Below are 20,394 nucleotides of genomic sequence, written 5' to 3' on the forward strand. Positions count from 1 at the left end.
TTGCGCCCCGTGCGTATGTTATATATCATTTATACAGTGGTGTAAAAAGTGTTTTACTTCAGTAAAAGTATCAATACAGCAATGTACAATAATCCATTACAAGTAAAAGTCCTGTATGAAAAATCCCACTACAGTAAAAGTACATAAATATTAGCAGCAATAACATGTTATTACAGTATTAAAGTAAACATAGTGATTTGATATCTCTTACTGATATATTATTATATATCATTCGTTATAGATCATGTCATCCTTACAAAAATCTGGGTATTCTAACAGCTGATAGACTACACTTGTGTTGTCATGAGTGTTTTTATCTTTTATGTGTGTGTGTATGTTTTCATGTATTTGCATGATCCAATATTTGATTCTTATTATATTATATTATATTAACATTTATTGAAATGAATGTTAGAAGTTTAGAAGGAAAAGTCACTATTTGGTGGAACTGTTAACAACTCATAGACATCTGAAATGTGAGCCAGACTACACACTGCTTTTTTGTAAGACGTCAAAAGACAAAAAGGTTGGAAACCACTGGTTTCATCTTTAACAATGTGTTGTTATACTATAAGCTTGTTATACTGGCCAGCTTGCTCTTCCGGGCCCCCAGCACTAAGCTCTGCAACTATAGAGGATTGATCCTTTTGTTCTGCTGCACCACACCTGTGGAACAGCCTTCCTAACCATCTTAGGGTAACACAGACCCTAGTCTCCTTTCATTTCTGTTCAGGTAGGCTTTTTAAAAACAACATTTTATTGGTTTTCAACAGAAACGAAAGTTACACAGTTTTCCATCATCTCTTTAACACATAGATCAATAATAGTGCCATCTATCCAATCTTAACAGAAACATCTCCCAGCTGATTGTCTCCCATCCTCACCTAGACTGTAAACACAGACACATTCATAATTAGTGTAGCCATTAATAATAAGTTGAAAGTTAAGTTAACACTATAACATAGCAGTATTTAAGTAACAATGGCTTTATCATCTTAATACTTATCATTGTCTTTATGTTTTGTGTTGTGTTTAAAGCTGTACAAATTAAACCTGTTATTATTATTATTATTATTATTATTATTGTTGTTACTATTACAAAATGGTAAGGTTTGAGAACGTACAATGCTGTCAAACCCATGCCCCTCACTCACTGCTCTTCTGTTACTAGCAGTGTGTGGAGGATCAGTCTATTGAGTCCTGCCTGACAGTCTGTACTCAGGGCACAGGAAACAATCATCCTCTCTCCGGAAATCCCCCTCCTCCTCCTCCCGCGGTAGAGGTGACGTCATGATGTCAGCGTCAAAGCTCGCGCTGTGCTGATGTGCGCAAAGTGAAAGAGGCTACATGATGCTACCTGTCCCTGCTGCTGGAGTTGTTTTCATATTAGCTTGGATTTATCCAAGTTATGCACTCTACTTCCACATAGGAGAAACGGAGAAGAAATGTTTCATTGAGGAGATACCAGACGAGACCATGGTTATAGGTAAGCTGCTGTTGGGCCGTCAGCTTCATGGAGCTAGTTAGCAGTGCAGGCTAACGCAGCTACCAGCTGGCTTCAGTGAAGATGCTGCAGGCTGCATCCACTGTGACACACTGTAGGAAAAAACACAAAGAGGCTCACTATTCTGACAAGTTCTAAACCACTATTGAGCTTTTCTGTGCGGGTTAGCCTTTTGTAGCACAGGTTCAGTCAGTGAGAGGTAGAATTCCACCTGAGTTTATGTGTTATATAGCTAGAATAAAAGGTGCACTATATGCAGCAAAGCGCTTTATCTTTCATTGCAAGAAAAAACATTGAACATAATAAGTTGATTGTTTACTGCATTTTACGACATGTGTTTTATTGTTGCTGTGTAGATATTTATATATAAAATTATTTCAAAACAATGTAAAAAAGAAAAAAGGTGCATTTTCCATTTGAAATGAAAGGTAATGTTAATTGCATTTGTACACTATTTATGACAATAATATTATGATGAATAACGTTTTTTCAATAGAGAGCTCACAGTTACACGTCATCACTTATTTGAATCTACCATAGACTGTATATAAGAAAGGAATCTACACATAGTGTTTGTCTATGACACATTACCTGCACACTACACTTCATCCCTCTGGACAAACCTTCAAGTGTGTATAATCTTTAAACTGGTACTGTGTATATATATATTATATTATAGTATTTATGCTGGAACCTTGCCAAAAATCTACTTTTAACACCTTTTAATATTTGACTTGATATTCTGCTTACAAAGTGTATATTCTTGAATATATTTACACTTAATCATCATATCACAAAACTGGGGTGGGCCCATTGAAGAAGACCATAACTGTTTGCCCTGCAGCTTCCCTAACAGGTTTTATTTTGAATTTGCTGCTATTTGATTTAGGATTTTTAAGTTACTGTGAATGCTTTGAATGATTACCGGAGGATCTGACTACAATGTGTGTCTCGTTCTGCCTGTCTGACAGGAAAGTACAGGACTCAGCTGTGGGACAAACAGACCAATTCCTTCCTTCCATCCACCCCCGGCCTGGGGATGCATGTGGAGATCAAGGACCCAGATACAAAGGTAATGTAAAGAGGATATAGTAAACACATCTACATACGTATATATATATGAAGATAATCTAAAGATTTTTCTAATACAACTCTTCCAGATTATTCTATCTCGTCAATATGGGTCAGACGGACGGTTCACCTTCACCTCCCACACTCCTGGAGAACATCAGATCTGTCTGCACTCCAACTCCACCAAGATGGCTCTGTTTGCAGGAGGGAAACTGGTATGAAACATTATATTCCTCCCAAAATGTCTGTTGTATAAAAGAGGTTTAAATAAGCCAGACTTAAGTTACCATGGAAACTTTGATTGACTCAGTTTCAGATAATATTTTTGTTGCTGTTTTCGAAGTCATCTTGCCCTTTTAATGTGGAAATAATAGGACAAAAACATCTAATAATTCAAATGGCTTTATGAAAGTGCTAATCCTTGTTAAAAAACCCTTTTCTTTGCTTTTTTAAAATGAAATACCCCTCTTGACTTTCACATAAGCACACAGATTTCAAACTGTCTTTTTCTCATGGTTGCAGAGGGTTCATCTGGATATTCAGGTCGGAGAACATACCAACAATTACCCTGAAATTGCAGCTAAGGACAAACTCACTGAGCTGCAGCTGCGAGTAAGACAACTTCTAGACCAGGTGGAACAGATCCAGAAGGAGCAAAACTACCAGAGGGTCAGTGAACACACACACACACACACACACACACACACCCACACCAAGTCATTCAGGTGCGGTTGTTCCAGTGAGTTCACCATGTGTCTTTTTACATCTACAGTATCGCGAGGAACGGTTTCGCATGACGAGCGAGAGCACCAACCAACGCGTCCTGTGGTGGTCCATCGCTCAGACGCTCATCCTCATCGTCACCGGCATTTGGCAGATGAAGCACCTCAAAAGCTTCTTCGAGGCCAAGAAGTTGGTGTAAAACGTGAGCGACGAGGAAGACGACGGACACGTGAAAAAGACAGACTTGACTTACCGGAACGGAGAGAGAGAGAGAGAGAGAGAGAGACGGCCAACCCGACAAGTGCAGAAGACTCCAGGAGACATGCGGTCTTTATATCAGCCATAAAAATAGTTAAGAGGAGATTCACAAGAGAAATGGTTATCAATCCTGGGCAATGTGTTTTTTCTTCCTAACATTTTTTTTAAAGCTACAATTTTATTATTTTTTTCCGTTAGCAAAAAAACGCCGTAGCACAACATTCCACTTGCCTTTTCTCGTTTCGTCGGTTGTGTTTTCGTGATAACACTGGACAGCTTTCCATATCTTTCTAGTAAGCGGAAAAAGACAAACGTTACTGAAGCGACGTGGTGTTTTTTTGGGGTCGTAGAGGAATGAATGACCACTACAGTAGATAGTGTAAGAACCTTAAAAGCTGTTACAAGAAATAACGGAGGCGGTACCCGATTTTTACGTTATTTTTTTTGTCGTTGTGTTGCACATAGTTTTATTTCCATTACCGTTATTGCGGATCGGTACATTCTAACCACAGGCTTTCCACAGTGCTGTGTATAATAAGTGGTCACACTTATGCAAATATACTGGCATTGATTTATTAGATATGGAAACGCTTTATTTGAAGCCTCTATTTCACATTTATAAAGCATGTATAAACGCTTATTAATGCTTTATAACACATTGATGTTGTACACAGGTATAAGGACATTTTAACTGATTATCTTCAATGATAATTATTGTAATATTTAATTACATGTTAATTTACCTCAAAAATAGGAGTTTGACAAAAAAAAAAAAAAAAAAATTTGCTCACTAGTCTTATCCTGGAGCTTTCAGCCACAGTAAATATAATACATACAACTATAATAAGTGTCATTCATAAGTAGTTTATATGATTACAAATGTTGTCAATCATTCATCAGGTGTTAGGTAGTTTACAGCCGATTACACCCACATAAACCATATATTAAGTGTTTATACACTGGTTATAAATGTGAATTATGTGGGTTAAAATAAAGCGTTGCCATCCATCCTTCTACCAGACTGTACATAGTTTCTATCTAGAGTCCAGTTTTCTGCACATTGTACCAGAATAGATCTGTAGATACGGTTTGTAATACTCATCTATTAATAACAGGATTCTTTCTGGTAAATAACAGCTGACGGACTGTCCTGTTCATTTTCTAATGCCTTTTACAATTTAAATGATATACAGCTGTTCTGTTGTTGTTTTGTTTCATCACAGCTTATTTATTGAGCAGTCGTGGCTTGTGTTTTATCGCTGAGCTAAAACTGTAATTTGATACGTTATTTTGGGATTTCTATTTATCCATCTCCTTTTTAATACAAATTCTGTTAACTTTACATTAATAATGAGGAAGAATTTAACATCGTCACAAAAAAGAATAAAGTGAGTCCAGCTCTTCAGATGCACTCAGTTCTTTTTAAAAGTTAAATCATCACTCCGAAAATGTTCCCGTTTTTAAACTGTGGTTTTGATGTCACTTCCATGTGCTTAATAAAGAGACTTTGGCCAAATGATGCCTCGGGTTTTAATTTAGTGCCAACTAAAAAAAAAAGAAGAATAATACACAGAAAAATGTCAGAATATTTTCAACAAGTAAAATTTATTGCTTGGCTTTGGCTTCCCTTTAAGAGCCGGATTCCCAAACAAACAAATGCTGAAATGCTTATTTAAAGACAGCAACCACATGTCTAACCACAAGTTTAATTGAGTTTTTTTTTTTTTTTTTTTTCATCACTGTGACAATGAAAGCACTTTTCATGGAGACAGAAAAAACACACTGACCTCGTGACATCTTTGAATAAAACCACTGCGACACCGGCAAATAAGCTGCGGTGTTCGGAACGCGCTCCGAAACAAACCAAAAAAAAAAAAAAAGGAGTTGAAACAAGATCACCACTTTGCATAGGTTAACTTTCCATCTCCGGTAACTCACCGCACCACGGCATTGACACGACGAAGACCGCTACACACACGTACGTACGTACACACACACACATCTTGGATTTGCTTATATCAAGAATAGAGATTTGACTGCACGCCATACAAAAACAATATCAAACGCACAATACTATGTGTCATTATAAAGGGATAAATGATTTATTAAATCAAGTCTTTTGTTTCATCTGTACAACAAAACCGGTACATTGTACTGTGTGGAGTTCCAGATCTCTGGGACACAACCGTACACACTCAAGCATGTTGTTTTTTTTTTTCTTTTCTCTTCTCGGTACTGTCACATGTTGGGTTGGAAAGGTAGAAAATATCACATCAGCACAACAAATTCTCAAACTAATCCTCACTATCTGTTAGCTGTTAGTGTGAAATCACTCTCCGTAGGTCGGTAGTGGCACATTTGTCTTGTATCTCTTGGAGGTTTTTCCATGAGGAGGAAGTCAAAAGCACATTAGGTTAGTTGACACCTGTTTGACGCTACTTTTAAAAAAAGGTAAAACTAGATCTGTACCGAATGCCACTTTTTGAGTGCTTTAAAAAGAGCAAGAAGTGAGCACGAAAAAAGTGAGTAGGATTAGGCAAATTAGACTTTTTTTTTTTTTTTTTAAATGATCTTTACCCCACATGACCCTGTGGAAATCTGCTCCACTGCTCTGATCAGTTTGCATGTGAAGACTTTTTATTTTTTAATTATTATTATTTTTTTTAAATGATTATCTTAAAAGGTATTTTGTAGTGTTAAGACACGGTGAGGTGCGTCATCTTCTTGGCGGCCGCTTCTGACACCTGCTTGGATGTTTTCTCCGGGCTGGGAGCGGGACTGGGATTGGGAGTGTTGGGAGCACTGTTGGGGTACTCCCTGTTGCCGAATATGACGCTGCCCACTCGCACGTTGGTGGAGCCCACCTCGATCTAAAAATACACAGGAGTGTGCGCATGTAGGAAGAGAAAAAAAAGAAAAAGGAATCAGACAGTATATAGAATGATATACTGACTTACATGTCTTTATCCCATTCGCCCTGCAGACAGGGTTTCTAAAAGCTAATAAGGAGTGATACTCACCGCATGTTCAAAATCTGTGGACATGCCCATGCTAAGCTCTACGTCCTCAGGCGGCAGCTTCAAACCATCACACACTTCCTGTCTCCGACTCAGCAGCATCTACAAGCAAGCAGACTTTATTTATACACTTTATAAAACAAGGTAAAAGAAACAGAATTAATTATATAAAGTACAAGTTCAAAAAGCCAAAGGGAAAAAAAGGATTTTAAGATGCTTTTAAAGATGTGCACAAATTCAGCCTCTCTCTCTTTGCAGGAAGCTGTTTCAGAGTTGAGTAGTATGACTTAATCTAGACAGGAAGTGCCTGAGGACCTGAGGCTTCACCCAGCAGTCAGAGGGCACAACAACTCTTTCATATATACAGAGCATGTAACCCTCTCTGTGTCTGGAGTTAAAACTCATTCATCCATGCTTAGTTGAACAAGTTGTTCATTGACTGTTTCCTGTTGTTTAGGCTGAAGTAAGGCTCTGAGTTTAGCAGTGTTCCTTTATTGCCAGTAAGCAAAACAGAGAATTCATATGGAGCTCTGAGGTTGGTGTCAAAAATAATGTAAACAACCGCCGATAACAAGGTAAACATTTTAAAAGTGGGCCAATGAAATTTGACTTAATGTGCAAAACAGTATCTGGCAGATAAAAAGAATTTCAGTTAAGTAAGTAAGGTAAGGTCAGGAAGGAAGGAAGTAAGGAAGGAAGAAAAGAAAGAAGGAAGTAACTAAGTAAGGAAGAAATGAAGTAAGAAAGGAAGGAAGTAAGTAAGAAAGGAAGGAAGGAAGGAAGTAAGGAAGGAAGGGAGTAAGTAAGTAAGAAAGTAAGTAAGTAAGTAAGGAAGGAAGGAAGTTAGGAAAGAAGGAAGTATGGAAGGAAGGAGGTTAGGAGGGAGGGATGGAAGTACGGAAGGAAGGAAGGAAAGAAAGAAAGAAGAAAGTAACTAAGTTAGGAAGAAAGTAAGGAAGGAAGGAATTAAGTAAGTAAGAAAGGAAGGAAGAAAGTAAGTACATAAGGAAGGAAGTTAGGAAAGAAGTAAGTAAGTATGGAAGGAAGGAAGTTAGGAAGGATTGAAGTAACGAAGGAAGGAGGGAAGGAAGTTAGGAGAAAAGTAAGGAAGTAAGTAAGGATAGATGAATGTTAAGTTAGAGAAATTTGAGACATCCACTCCTTTATTACACAAGGCAGTTTGGTTGTTATGATTGACTGTTGATGTAAGATATGAGCTGGTTGCACACAGGCAAACATCACAGATAAACACTCTCCTCTAATAACCGTTCAGTTTTCATAAGAGTCTTCCGTACCTGAAAGTCGGGATTGGGCCCCAGGTTGAGGTCGTAGCCGTAGCGCCCGATGGTCATGAGTCCTTTGAATTGCAGAGCGGAGCACTCAGACACTATGTGTTTCACCGTGTTCACCGTGTCCTCTGGCGGCAGGCCGTGTTTACCTACATTTGCATAGAGCGGAACACGTAAACAACCGACTCTGAACACACCCTTTGTTTGTGTTCAGCTCACACACACAGAAAAAGTAACAAACACTAACTATGTTCTCCGCTGGTGTTGATCTGCACCATGATCTTTAACCTCTGCGTGCTGGCTCCTCTCATGCGCTGCCACGAGCTGTTGACCCTGTCGGCCAGTTTCGCAGAGTCGACCGTCTCCACGAGGAACAGGTTCGGCACGCCTGGGAACGACAAAGATATACGAATTAGTAACGCGCGGCTTCGGGAAGGAGAGAGAGCGGAGGAGCTGAATATCACTCACCCAAGAGTTTGTTGACATTATTCTTCTGTAGATGGCCGATAAAATGCCATTTGATTTCTGGACATGATTCTACAATCTGAATGAAGGGAGAAGGAAAACAAATGTAAGGGTGCTGGGTTGCGTAGAGCAATCAATTCTTCCTTATCGAACATGTAAACCCACCAATGGATCTGAAGATTTGTCCAGAAGCTCATTAACCTGGTTCGGAGACACAAAGACGCGTCGATCAACATTATCTCCGCTTCTTAAATATTTCATTTTCATGTGACACATTGGAGAAGAGGGATGCACCCATCGTTGCGTTCTACTCACGTAATTTTCCCCAAAGTTACGCTGCCCTTGTCTGTAGGCCTCCACGACCATCTCCGGGGGTTTTGTCTTGCTGACGGCGACGAGGCGGGGCGGCACAGCTGGTATTGTCTGAGGGAGGACAAAACAGTCTTATTTTACCATCTGTATCAGTGAACATATCGGTAAAGAAGCTCAGCGGGTGAAGCAGTGTGTTGGCTGAGGTCTTGCAGAACAGTGAGTCAGCCCTGTCAGGATCCTGCAAAAAAAAAACCCCAGTGACAACACTGATAGTGGCAGCTGGTATGTTCAGATGCTGTAGTGCACCATGCTGCCAGCCCTACTAATGACTTAGATTATCAATAACAACCAGCTGAGGGACATTTGAATGGAAGGAGAAGGATGATGTGCACTCCTACGTGCTTTGACCTAGATATCAACCTTGGTGCTATTTTTAATTGGGGGCCACTTCATGAAAATGTCATCTTTGCTGCTGCATATTTTTCAGAGCTATAATAGGAGGAGAGGAGCTCTCAAGTCTAAAGCGTGGTCATGTAACCGGTAAACACACCAGAATGCAAATTACAAGCCAAATTTAGCTTCCAGGCATTCTATACCCATGCAGCACCATGCATGCAGATTCAGCATGGAAGCATGCCTTCATCATCCTGCTCCCACGCCTATTATACTGCTACTCATTCGCCATGCATGGTGTTATGAAAGTGCTGCCACAAGCCAGAATGTCTCCCATCCAAAGGTTGAGGTATCTGGCAGTCTTACATAACATCCATAACGACAACATAACGAGTCGTTCTGCCCGCAACACGACTTTTTGGGACCCCGGGGTTGGAGCGCCGGGAGCGGTGCTGCAGAGAAGAGCTTCCCGGGCTGCTGTTTACCTTGGGCCGCCGTGCCGCCGCCTGGTTCACCCGCTCCACTACAGACTGAAGAGCTTTCCCAACCTCCTCCGACATTGCTACTTTCCACATATCGTCAAACGACTACGACACAGAACGTAAAGAAACGTGACGACAGCCAGCTTTCAAAATAAAAGTCCAACTGAAGAGGAAGTGAGATGTTTGGATAGATCGCCCTCTGCTGTTACGGCTGCAGCAGTGCAGTCTCATACAAGCAGCTATCTTGTATATAATAGTCATGGATGTATTATAAGGTATATAATATTATACATGAGCATAGCCATTCTTATAGAACTGAATGTGCGCCATTTCTGGCCCGGTACGCAGCTCTTATAATACATCAATGTCCCGGAAGAGATGTATTTCTTTTCCTAGGATAGCATAGGCATAACCCGCCCTACTTTTCCTCTGATTGGCTTACCCTGATATTTTTACCCTAACTCTAATCAATCCCACTCCTCATGTCTAAACCTAACCAACTAAGGTAACGAGTACTAGCCAATCAGAGGCGGAGTAGGGCGGGTCATGACTTTGCCATCCTGGAATAAAAAAATTGGCCTCATGGTCTATGCTCATGGTGGAAAATTAAAGCTGCTCATCCTGTAAAATGCCCATAGAAACAACGGTGTTGATTTTTCTCTTCATTGGAAAAATGTATTTTTTAGTTTGTCTAATAACAATAGTAAAAAAAAAAAAAAAAAGAGTATATAATCAATTGAATAATTGTTTGAGCAAAATTCCATATTAAATTTAGCAAGTCCAAACCATTATGTATCATATTTCAGAATGAAACCAAGCAATTTATTAAAAAAAAAAAATACTATGCCTACTAAAAAAAATACAGCTGCAAAACAATTGATTTCTGTTTTATATTTAATATCTTTATTTAAAAATCCTCCTGGCTATATGGTTTATGTTCTTTGCTCTGCATGTATTAATGACTCACTGTATATGTATATGTGTTATCCTTGGATACGTTATAAGAGCTCTTATAATACATCCATGGTGTTATCTGTTTTATTATTAAAATGAAAAGTTGTTAAGAAAAGAAAAAAAAAAGTGAAGCAAACACATGGAACTTAAACCTGCATTCTCTCTAGCAGCCAGTAGGGGGAGGCATAGGGGCGACTCCACTGCATGCAAAGTATGGATGCATTCATGATCCAAAGGAAAGTCTACGAGAAAATGATCGTATTTCTGCTGGTTTTTAGCAAAGCATTAGTAGCTACACCCTCTCTTCCAAATATGGTCACTTCTGGCTCCTAAACTCCAAGATGGTGACAATCAAAATTCCACACTTCTGATTTCGAATCTTTTAAATATGAAACTTCACAAAAAGTCAACAAGTTATCATGTTTTGTTCTGAAAAATCCCTGACCTGGGAGTAACCACAGACAGGCTGGTTGAAGACACACAGCATTAGCCATTCCAGATCATTTAGTGTCTAAAGCGTGCCAGATTAAGATAGTAAAAACTCCATGCTGTTTGAGCATATAAAATGATGATTCATATCACCGATATTCATAAAACATCACAGGGAAGATGCTTCAGAGTGAGATGGGACCAAGATATGTTGTAAGGTATATAAAAATGCTGTCTGAAATAATGTGTCTGATATGGCTTTTCCTCAAAAATAACAAAAAACTGCAAAATCCTTTAAACTACACCTTCTGTCATTGAAAATTCCAGAAACGGTGGAAATGTAAATATTGTTCATTTCAGAAATTTAACTGTGAAGCCCATTCTCACTGTGTGTGTAGTGAAGGCTTCAGGTTTACACATCACACTTGTGCAAATTGAACATTGGACCAAGATTAGCTTCCAAACTAGTTGGAATGTAACAAATCCTGCTCATAGGTCGACCCCTTAAAATCTGATTTTCTATGAGCACAGAGAAACTTTGAGCAGATGGATGTGAAACAGTGTTCTAGTGTCAAACTGCACATGAATCATTCTGCACATTGAAGCTCAAACAACCAAAACATGTTTGCGTGGAGGGGACTTCAAGATCCTAACAAACCCAACGGATCTAATGTTCAACCAAAGTTTTTAAGTTTCTAATCTCTGTTACAAAACCAAAGCCACAGGCTACAGTAGCAGGTTGAGTAGAGCACATTGCTTAGAGTAACCTGTCTATATTTCCAGGAAATAAACTCCATAATGATAATTCACTATACACTGAAGACAAAATACCAAAAAAAAAAAAGATTTATTCACAAGAATACACACAATTCAAAATGCTTCCAAACAAAACATGTCTGTCCATGTAAATTTAGACATCTTACAATTCAAAGACATACAGTTGCTCTGCTTCTGTTACACAAAGAACGTAAAAAAACAAAAACAAAGAAAAAAGAATGTAAAAAGGTGTATCCTCCGCCGCCGCTTCTCTCCTGTCATACTCTCTCCAAGGCCTCCAACATGATAATGCTGTTTCCTCTGATGACCTATGAGAAATAATAGCACACAGTTACTGCATTACATTCAGTCAGTCTGGTGGAATACAACAAACAGGCTATTTTCAACTTATCAAAGCAGAAAAAGCTCAGGTGGAACTAGTTATGGTTGCATTACATTTATGTGTGTGGAAATCAAACAAGAATGTGGTAATGGTACATTTATTATCAACTAATCCCATGAAAAGACCAAAACCAACAATGAAGTGATCTACTAACAAGTATTGTGTGTGTATCCAAAACCTGATGTATCTTATTCCTCTGTGTCATAGAGCTCCATTGTCCAAAAATGATTACACAAACATGTCAGTGAACCATACTGTTGTATTGGCTGACATATTCCTTCATCATCACAAACACACACCAAACATGGATTAATCTGCTAGTGAAAATAGTCCAAAACAAATCCACTGTTTCCTCCTAAAAAAAAGTGAATTTGCTAAAAAAAACTAAAGTGACCTTGCTTTGAGGCAACCTTCACTTTACTAATACTATATTGCTCCACTATAAAATGTATTTTAGGAAGATTGAGATTTAAAAAGCAATGTTTCCTGTTGATAATTCTTCTTTTTGTAAATGTAGTTTGTGCTTTATACTTATATTCCTTTCTTATCTAACATATATTCCAGAGATTTCATAATTACCTATTGTGACAAAGTGGGTGAAATCCATCATTTGTCACCATCAACACCAGCTAACTTATTAATTTGACTATGCTTGTTTGTTTAAACCATTAGTTTACCAGTAATCATATGCAGATACATACTATCCCAGGTGTGTTTGTTTTGTATTATATTTGGTTACAATTTACATTCAGCAAACTTTTGGTCAAAGTAAAACAGACAGACAGATTCATTCTTGTTTAGGCTTATAGAAATGTTGGGAATGATGGGTGGTAAACAGTGTTATCTGATACAAGTAGCAGTGTTGAGTGCCAATTGGTGAGGGGGAGAGAACACCCCTGTAGTAATGGTTCTGCCTAATTGAGTGGAGGGCCTATTTAAGAGGAGAGATATAGGTTTAGAGATCAGAAGAGGAGGGTGTAGCTGTGTGCACTTGTTCATGCATTAGTTGAGTATCTTGACTTAAGCCAGTTCATTCTTTTCATTTTTGGACACATTCTTTTTGTCGTTACGCCGGACTGAATAAATCAGTTTTTACTCATTCAAACGACAGCCTGCCTACCACCTTCCTCGTCACTTGAGCTACACTACATCACACCTATGAATCTGCTTTGTTCTTGTGCTACTCTCTAAATTAAAAAGGTTTTTAAATGAAACTGGAATCCCCATCTCTCTCTCTCTCTCTCTACCCTGCAGTCCTTTCACCTCTTACTGTAATCTCAGTAATGAAGTCATAAAAAACAACTATAAACTGGTTTTAAAGATATATGTCTTCACAGAGCCAAAGACAGAGTGTGGATGTCTTTAAGTATTAAGACGCACCAACACATAACTTGCTTTGTCTTTTTATGGGATTTGTTGACAATTTTTTCTTTTTCCTTTAAGAATGAGGACAAAAGAAAGATACTGACCACCATGCCGATGGTGTTCTGTTGTCCACCTGGACCCATCTCCAGAGTGTCATCCACCACCAGGTTCATGAAGGGGTCGAACCCTCGCAGGATGCCCTGCACGTGTCTGCCTCCATTCAACTTCACTAGAGGACAAAAATGACATCACTGTGATCAATCCTGCACCAATCACTCTGCTCAGTCTAAACGTGTTATGTTAGTATTCATGTAAAATGCCCACAGCTCAGGTTAAAAAAAAAAACAAGCTTCTTTTAACAGATCAAAATTACATGTCACCTATAAGCTGCATTCAGCAGGTCTACTGAGTCCATCAATATCATAAACAAGTCTTTCACCAAAACGCACATTATCCAATCAAAGGCTAACATGACAATAGGTCATTGATGTTATGAGTTGATCAGCTGATATATTATATGAATTATTTAAAGTCATCTTTCAATCAAAAACAGCAGACATTTGTAGGCTCCAGCTACTAAAATCATTCTTACTTAATATACATTACACATAATAGTAAATTCAATATCTGACTTTTGAATGGTTGATTAGATAAAACAAGCACTTTTTAAATGGCACCTTCTGAAAGGTATTTTTTTTTACTATTTTTTACACTCGAGTGTATTCCTGTTAGCACTGTCTGGCATTACTGTGACCCAGTTAACAATAAATAGTATGTTGGATTTAAGCCAATGAGTTCAGGTACAGTTAATGGTGGTAGCTTGACTGGGGGGGAAAAAAGAGGACATAATACTGATATGATCATATTTAACAGGGTAGTATTACTATGAGATTCTATAAGCATAAAACCAGTCTTTACCACACTGAGTATCTTGAGTCACTACCATGTTATCATACATAGTTATGAGTTCACATCAGAGTGAGGATCAACAGGGTAGGTTTTATACGGGGCTATTATTGAAAGCTACATATTCAAGTGATTTTATCAAGCTTTTCTGTGTTATTTGACTTATTATTTGACTACATCGTTTTTCAGATATACTCACATGAAAGCTTCTTGTCCATGAACCTGAAAGAAGAAAATAACATTAGTTACCAAGAGATACGTATTAGTCGGTCAGCCTGGCTAGCTACTGTTAGCTTCTGACTGCTAACCATTGCAAACAATACAGCCGGTTGATATGCGACTACAGCGTTAAGTGGATACAATAAAAAAGTATATTCAAATTAAAGTTGTTATTAAACATGCTACGTTACTTACTTCTTCAGCTCGGGTGGGTGTGCTTTGCTCATTTTGTCTGTGGTTTATAAAAGGTCGACACAGCGGATCGTATGAATATCGTTTCACAAACCCGCGGAAGGACAGCGTGTGCTCAGCGACCGGAAGTTCGACGGCGTCGTGTACGTCGTGATAAATCACTGCGCCCCCATGAGGCTAGGAGGACGTCAGCCGGTACGTTTTTTCTCTTTTTGTTAAAACGCAGCTTATAAGTTTCAAGGAAAAAGTACATAAACGTTTGCTTCGATAAAATATCAACTTGCAATACCTTCTCTTTAGCTAACTTGTACTATATTCTTCCAAAGTGACCTAGAGTTTTAGTACCTGGTTTTTGTTTGTACATTGGTATAATGTATCCTCTGACCTCATTTTTAAAAAACTATATCTGGTGAGTTAATATTTAAGTTATAAGTTATAATAATAATAATAATAATGATAATACTAGCTTTATACAGGAAATGCAGTTCAAAGTGCTTTACGTCAGAAGAAATGGCATACACCAAGTGCTTCACATTAAAAGGACCTAAAAGGAGCATAAAATAATGTTCAAAAAGAACAAAACTAAAAAAGAAATGAATGTAATATAATTTTAAAATAGTAAAAAATAGTACATAGTAAAAGTAGCTAAGAAATAGAATACATAGATCAAATAAAGCAAAATAGAACCTTTTAAAAGACGTGAGGATGACTGTCAGAGGAGCTAGTTAAAGGCTAAATTGAAGAAGTGAGTGTCGGGTACTTTGAGTTGAGAGTAAAAAATCTTCAGAACACACTGCTGATGCTTTCAATGATTTTTATTGACATTGAGCATCACAGAGAACTGTCTGCAGTACAGTCCAGAATTTCCCAGTCAAATTGAAGACCTCAGCTCATGCAGAGAGAAAACCTAAGATGAATGATGTTACGCTGAGGCCATGAAAATCCCCCCCCCTCCTGTGTATGTCGGGGCTTTAATACCCACATTAAGGCAGACTTCAGCTGTTAACATGACCATTTAAGTGCAAAAAGCATGCTCACACTACACTTGTTTACGTTCTGAACCCTTAATAGGAGTGATCATATACATTCTTCCAACGAAGGAAAAACCACTGCATGAGAAGGCTGATGCATAGAGTAGTATCACATGAGCATATAAGGAGAGAAATACACTACATAAGTCTTTAGCTTTCTTTTAAAAATATTCCCAGATATATATAAATATATATAAATAAAGGTAGTGTTTCCATAGTTTTGATGTTAAATGAACAAAGGCTGCATCACTGATTCTCGTTCAGCTGTTTGCTGTGAAGTTTCAATAAACCAGCAGCAGATGATCACAGTGTTATTGAAGGTAACTAGTTAACAAGGGAGTTAACCATGTAGCTTGGTCCTAGCCAATTTAAGGCTTTGCATGTGAGGAAGAGGACTTTAAAGTTAATTCTGAAAGTTACAGGAACCCACAGCATAGCAGTTAATCTGTTGAATAATGTATTTTCTCTTCTCTTTTACAGTACAATTTATTTATTTGCTTGTGTAGTTGTTAATTGTTTTTCTATGATATTTTTGTTGTTGTTCTACCACTACTAGTGTTACACTAGTCACTTGTAGTCATTCTTCAGTACATGTCTGTTGTAGAGTATGTGGACAGTTTTTTTTAACTTTTAAATGTAAGTTGATGGTATACTTAACAGAGCAAGCTAATGTACATAGAGTGATCAAGAACTAAGTATCCAGTTTACCCCGTATAATAAACCTGACTGCAGTCACAAAATAAGACAAACAAAGCATGTCATGAGAACTGTTAAGTTTTAATTATGTTATATAAAGAACCATAAACTAATTTACAAAACACTTTGAAAAAAGTGGAAGCTTCAAAAAACCAATTATTACCTACATTTCACAGTAGCATTTTGAAAACAGTGGCTGAAAAATCACAAAGAAAAACTCACATTGATACTAGTTCATACTAGTTCATTCACCAAAGCGCACTTATCAAGCATCACAGACATACTGAAGGGCTGCCATCAGTCTATCTGCTTGCATAGCTGGAGGGGCGTTCATGCCATCTAAAAAGACAGGCCGTAATAGTCATTTTTTTAAAAAAAAGGCAGTTTATTGGGTATAATGATCAGTGACAGCCATTAAAAACATTGATCACTCTGTAGATGATGGCAGTAACTACCACATGTTGGAACATGAAAAATAATCAATACACGTTAACATCTCACATCACACATCTCCTTTATAATGTCAGTCGGACTTTGGCAAAGCACTTGTAAATACTTTGCGGTAGAGTTGCAATTATTAATGGATTAAATGCCATCTATTCAATTAATCAACAACTATTTTGATAAGTGATTTAACATTTTGCAGTCATTTTGACCTTTTAACAGATGCAGATACCAAAGTCCAACACACAACAGTGACAATCCAGCAAGTGATACATCCAATCTATAACTAATTATTGCCGAATTGTATGAAAAATAACCAAAATACAGCAGGAGACAGACCTGCTTAGAACTCGGCTAAAGCACTTTAAGATGTGTGGTTTAAAAAAAAAAAAAAAATAAAATTACAATGGTTGTGAAGAACAGAGCTAAACTGTTTGAAATATCGGCTAGTCAGTGACAGTCAAATAGAATGAACATGCCAAACTGCCAAAGAAGCATACTGGTGGTTTTTGCACGTCCCCGCCCCCCCCCTCTTTCACTTTTTCCGCTTTTCTGGCTGCCAAAGGTTTCAGTGTTCAGGTGTAAAAATGTACTGGCAGAGTGGATAGACAGGTAATCCCTCACAGTGAACATGCAAAGTTATCTTAATGTTGCAATTAAGTTCAAATAGTTAGTGTTCCTGATTAGTGTACACAACCTTGTTTGATTTTACAGCAATATACCAAATCTAATCTGAAGAGGAGCTTCCCATTAGGACATCAACACACACACGCGCACACACACAATGCAGGTAACCTTTGAAACATATTCATCATCTCTGCAAGAAATAAAAGTTTGAGTTAGTAAATGTCCACTGAGCTGTGGTATGCTTTGAAAAACAGTATGTATATGTGACATGTAGTAAATTCTAGAACATGCAAAAACCCCAGTATTGTTCTGAAACTCGCTATTAACTTGTTAACATCTGATTTGTTGGTATGAATGACATGAAACCAACAGTGTAAGTCTAAATGTAAGTTCTGTGAACGCTCAAGCAATTAACAACAAACCCTTTGAGGAAAACACAAAACAAACAAAAAAGGCAAATCGCTGACGACATTCAAACTGTGATCTCAGGTTTTGCTGGCCTGAGCCGTGTAGCCCTCTGTGATGCTGTCCTCCTCCACTCGGACTCGCAGGTGCTCCTGACAGTGTTCTAGGAAAGAGTCCAGAGCTGAGAAGCCCTGCTGGCAGGGCACGCAGTGGTACAGCCTCTGCCTCTTTGAGCCGGGCCATTTCAGGGTGGTCATGTTGCTCGTGCACACGCCGCACTGCCTCCTCTTCACGGACGACTGGTGGAGCTCCACGTGCTCCCTCAGCTGCGACTGCACGGAGAACACTTCGGCGCAGGAGGGGCACGGGAACTCTCTCTCCACCTCCTCTTCTTCTTCCACTTTAGGCACTTCTCTGCATTTCCCTGGATCGCTGACCTTGTTCTCTACTCGGGGCACTTTCCTGGGCCTCCCTGGACCTGCTCTAATATTCTTGTTATCCTCCAGGCAGCTATTTGCTTTATTTGGTCTATTTTCTAATAAGTTGGAGTCTTTGGCGGTACTTTCAGCACACTGGTTTTTGTTTTTGATTGTGGTGAAACTTGAGGCTGTGTGCTGTCTGTAGTGTGCCCTAAGTGACAAATGATGGAAGAATACCTTGCCACACACTTGGCATGGGTACGTGCCTGTTCTCCTGCGTTTGGTGACGACTGGACGTGACTCTCTCCTAATATGTTTCTCTCTGCTGTGTTTCTCTTTTCTGTGTATGTACAGCTTTGACGTACTTCTGAAAACCATGTCACAAGAGCGACAGCTCAGTTTCTTTTTGGATTTTGGCCTTTCATTTGGATCTTCATTTACTTTACTATTCCCTCCTTTCCTTACTTCTCCACCACTACCTTCATCTTTGGTCTTTAGTTCCTGTGGAGCTCTCCGCTGCTCCTCTACATGGTTAGTCTGCTTGTGGCGCTGCAGTCCAGCTTCTGTACGGAAGGTTCTCAAACAGAACTGACACACATTGCAAGCTCTGCAGCTGGGCCCCGGGGTGTCTGAAGAATCAGAGCGGGCTGAGTCTCCTTCAGAAACTGGCGGAGAATCATCCGGAGGGCTGCCGGCATCGGCTGTATCTGACGGTGATGGTGGTTCACTACAGCCGGCTTGCTGGTGGTGCAGCAGAGCCTGCTTTTGACTGAAGCCTCTCCCACAAGGAGCACATGTGTACGGGCTTCTGTCCATGAGATGAGTTGACTTGTCTTGAGGCCTGACAGGATCCAAAGTGTGAATTGTACACGCAGGGCACGGAGAACCAAGCTGTGGCCCTCTGTGACACAGCTCACAAGCGGAGGAACCGTGATCGCACTTGTGCAGCTGTAAGGACGACCTCAGGGAGAACTCCTGCCCACAGGAAGGACACCGGTGGGGTTTGGGTAACGTGTGTTTCAGTTCCTGGTGGTGCAACAGTTCCGTCACATACGGGAAGACCTTACCACATTCTTGACAAACATATGTGTGCACGTGGGACGGTTGCTGCCTCTGGCTTCTCGTGTGCTGTTTGGTGTCAGCCCTCGCGATGAAGCTGGCGAGCCTGGACAGGGTGTCTGCTGCCGTCCTAGAGCGGCTGAACGACTCCTGGGCCCTGGTGGTGCTCCAGCTGACTCCATCCATCCTCCCTTCCCCAGCTGATTTCCTGCTTCAGTGGAAAGTGTCAAGTCATTAGCTTGGACATGACAGAAACAAAAAAGGCAGTCAGCAGTGTGGCGATAAACAGCTATTCATGCAGAAAGTTGCAGCTGTGTGGTAAGCGACGTGCTGTCATTGGCTAGCTGAGTTATGACACAGAAGAGAAACTGCTCATTAGCTCGTTCCTCTTTTCTGCTAACGACACAAATAATTGGTAAAGTTTCATATTACGGTAACTTCATTAATGTTAAATGATAACAGCGCAGCTAAATTCACACTTAACAAGAATTACGTAGCGTTTTATGACCCGAGCCTGTTAATGCGAGAGAGTCGAGCACAGGCTGGCTTCATGTTTGCGAACATTAGCTCGTCGCTATCATTAGCTGCGCTGCTGCTGTTTAATAACGCAGCTTTCAGACCACGAACATAACTTACCTTCACTCTCACACAGCAGACACACGGCAGCTTTACCGCCAACAGGGTGACTTGAAGCGGTTCGTGGAGAAAACATACGCTTTCGTTCTCACAAACAACACTGGCATGGCTGCAGGAGTGAAAGCGAAGTTTGTGAGGGTTAAGTTGGCTGAGCTTCGGCATCACTTCCGTCAACGTCACGTCACTTACCCCCCCTATAAAATAAAAGCCTTGTAGAACCTGATCATGTATTAACTCCCAATAAAGTAATAAAAAAAACCTCATAACTCAATAACAAAATGTAATAAAGCCCGATAATGTAATAAAGTGCATTTCCCTAAAATATTACAATATTGGGAA

At 39.4% G+C, this 20,394-nt stretch overlaps 4 protein-coding genes across 5 annotated transcripts; 1 reads left to right on the plus strand and 3 right to left on the minus strand.

Annotated features, from left to right (window-relative positions):
- Nucleotides 1-1,313: 1,313 nt before the first annotated feature.
- tmed4 (transmembrane p24 trafficking protein 4) lies at nucleotides 1,314-5,075 on the plus strand. Its single transcript, XM_062426907.1, has 5 exons — nucleotides 1,314-1,486; nucleotides 2,476-2,576; nucleotides 2,665-2,790; nucleotides 3,098-3,244; nucleotides 3,348-5,075. The coding sequence occupies exons 1-5, from the start codon at nucleotides 1,348-1,350 to the stop codon at nucleotides 3,495-3,497; spliced, it is 663 nt and encodes a 220-aa protein (XP_062282891.1). The 5' UTR covers nucleotides 1,314-1,347; the 3' UTR covers nucleotides 3,498-5,075.
- A 559-nt stretch (nucleotides 5,076-5,634) lies between these two features.
- On the minus strand, nucleotides 5,635-9,657 carry plpbp (pyridoxal phosphate binding protein). Its single transcript, XM_062426905.1, has 8 exons — nucleotides 9,518-9,657; nucleotides 8,643-8,750; nucleotides 8,493-8,528; nucleotides 8,331-8,406; nucleotides 8,110-8,250; nucleotides 7,869-8,011; nucleotides 6,577-6,675; nucleotides 5,635-6,426 (listed from the first exon to the last, which is right to left on the minus strand). The coding sequence occupies exons 1-8, from the start codon at nucleotides 9,605-9,607 to the stop codon at nucleotides 6,253-6,255; spliced, it is 867 nt and encodes a 288-aa protein (XP_062282889.1). The 5' UTR covers nucleotides 9,608-9,657; the 3' UTR covers nucleotides 5,635-6,252.
- Nucleotides 9,658-11,733: 2,076 nt separating this feature from the next.
- On the minus strand, nucleotides 11,734-14,856 carry snrpg (small nuclear ribonucleoprotein polypeptide G). Its single transcript, XM_062426908.1, has 4 exons — nucleotides 14,742-14,856; nucleotides 14,527-14,549; nucleotides 13,526-13,650; nucleotides 11,734-11,982 (listed from the first exon to the last, which is right to left on the minus strand). Exons 1-4 carry the CDS (start codon nucleotides 14,771-14,773, stop codon nucleotides 11,932-11,934), a joined length of 231 nt encoding a protein of 76 aa, XP_062282892.1. The 5' UTR covers nucleotides 14,774-14,856; the 3' UTR covers nucleotides 11,734-11,931.
- Nucleotides 14,857-17,432: 2,576 nt separating this feature from the next.
- si:ch211-148l7.4 (uncharacterized protein LOC563603 homolog) lies at nucleotides 17,433-20,184 on the minus strand. Of its 2 annotated transcripts, none has more exons than XM_062426902.1 (2): nucleotides 20,056-20,184; nucleotides 17,433-19,630 (listed from the first exon to the last, which is right to left on the minus strand). In XM_062426902.1, exon 2 carries the CDS (start codon nucleotides 19,603-19,605, stop codon nucleotides 18,022-18,024), a length of 1,584 nt encoding a protein of 527 aa, XP_062282886.1. In that variant the 5' UTR covers nucleotides 19,606-19,630; nucleotides 20,056-20,184; the 3' UTR covers nucleotides 17,433-18,021. The 2 variants fall into 2 exon arrangements, with proteins under 2 accessions (XP_062282886.1, XP_062282885.1); XM_062426901.1 differs by having other exon boundaries at nucleotides 17,433-19,657; nucleotides 20,056-20,179.
- Nucleotides 20,185-20,394: the final 210 nt, after the last annotated feature.

This window comes from Scomber scombrus, chromosome 10 (genome assembly GCF_963691925.1).
Source record: "Scomber scombrus chromosome 10, fScoSco1.1, whole genome shotgun sequence".
NCBI lineage: Eukaryota > Metazoa > Chordata > Actinopteri > Scombriformes > Scombridae > Scomber > Scomber scombrus.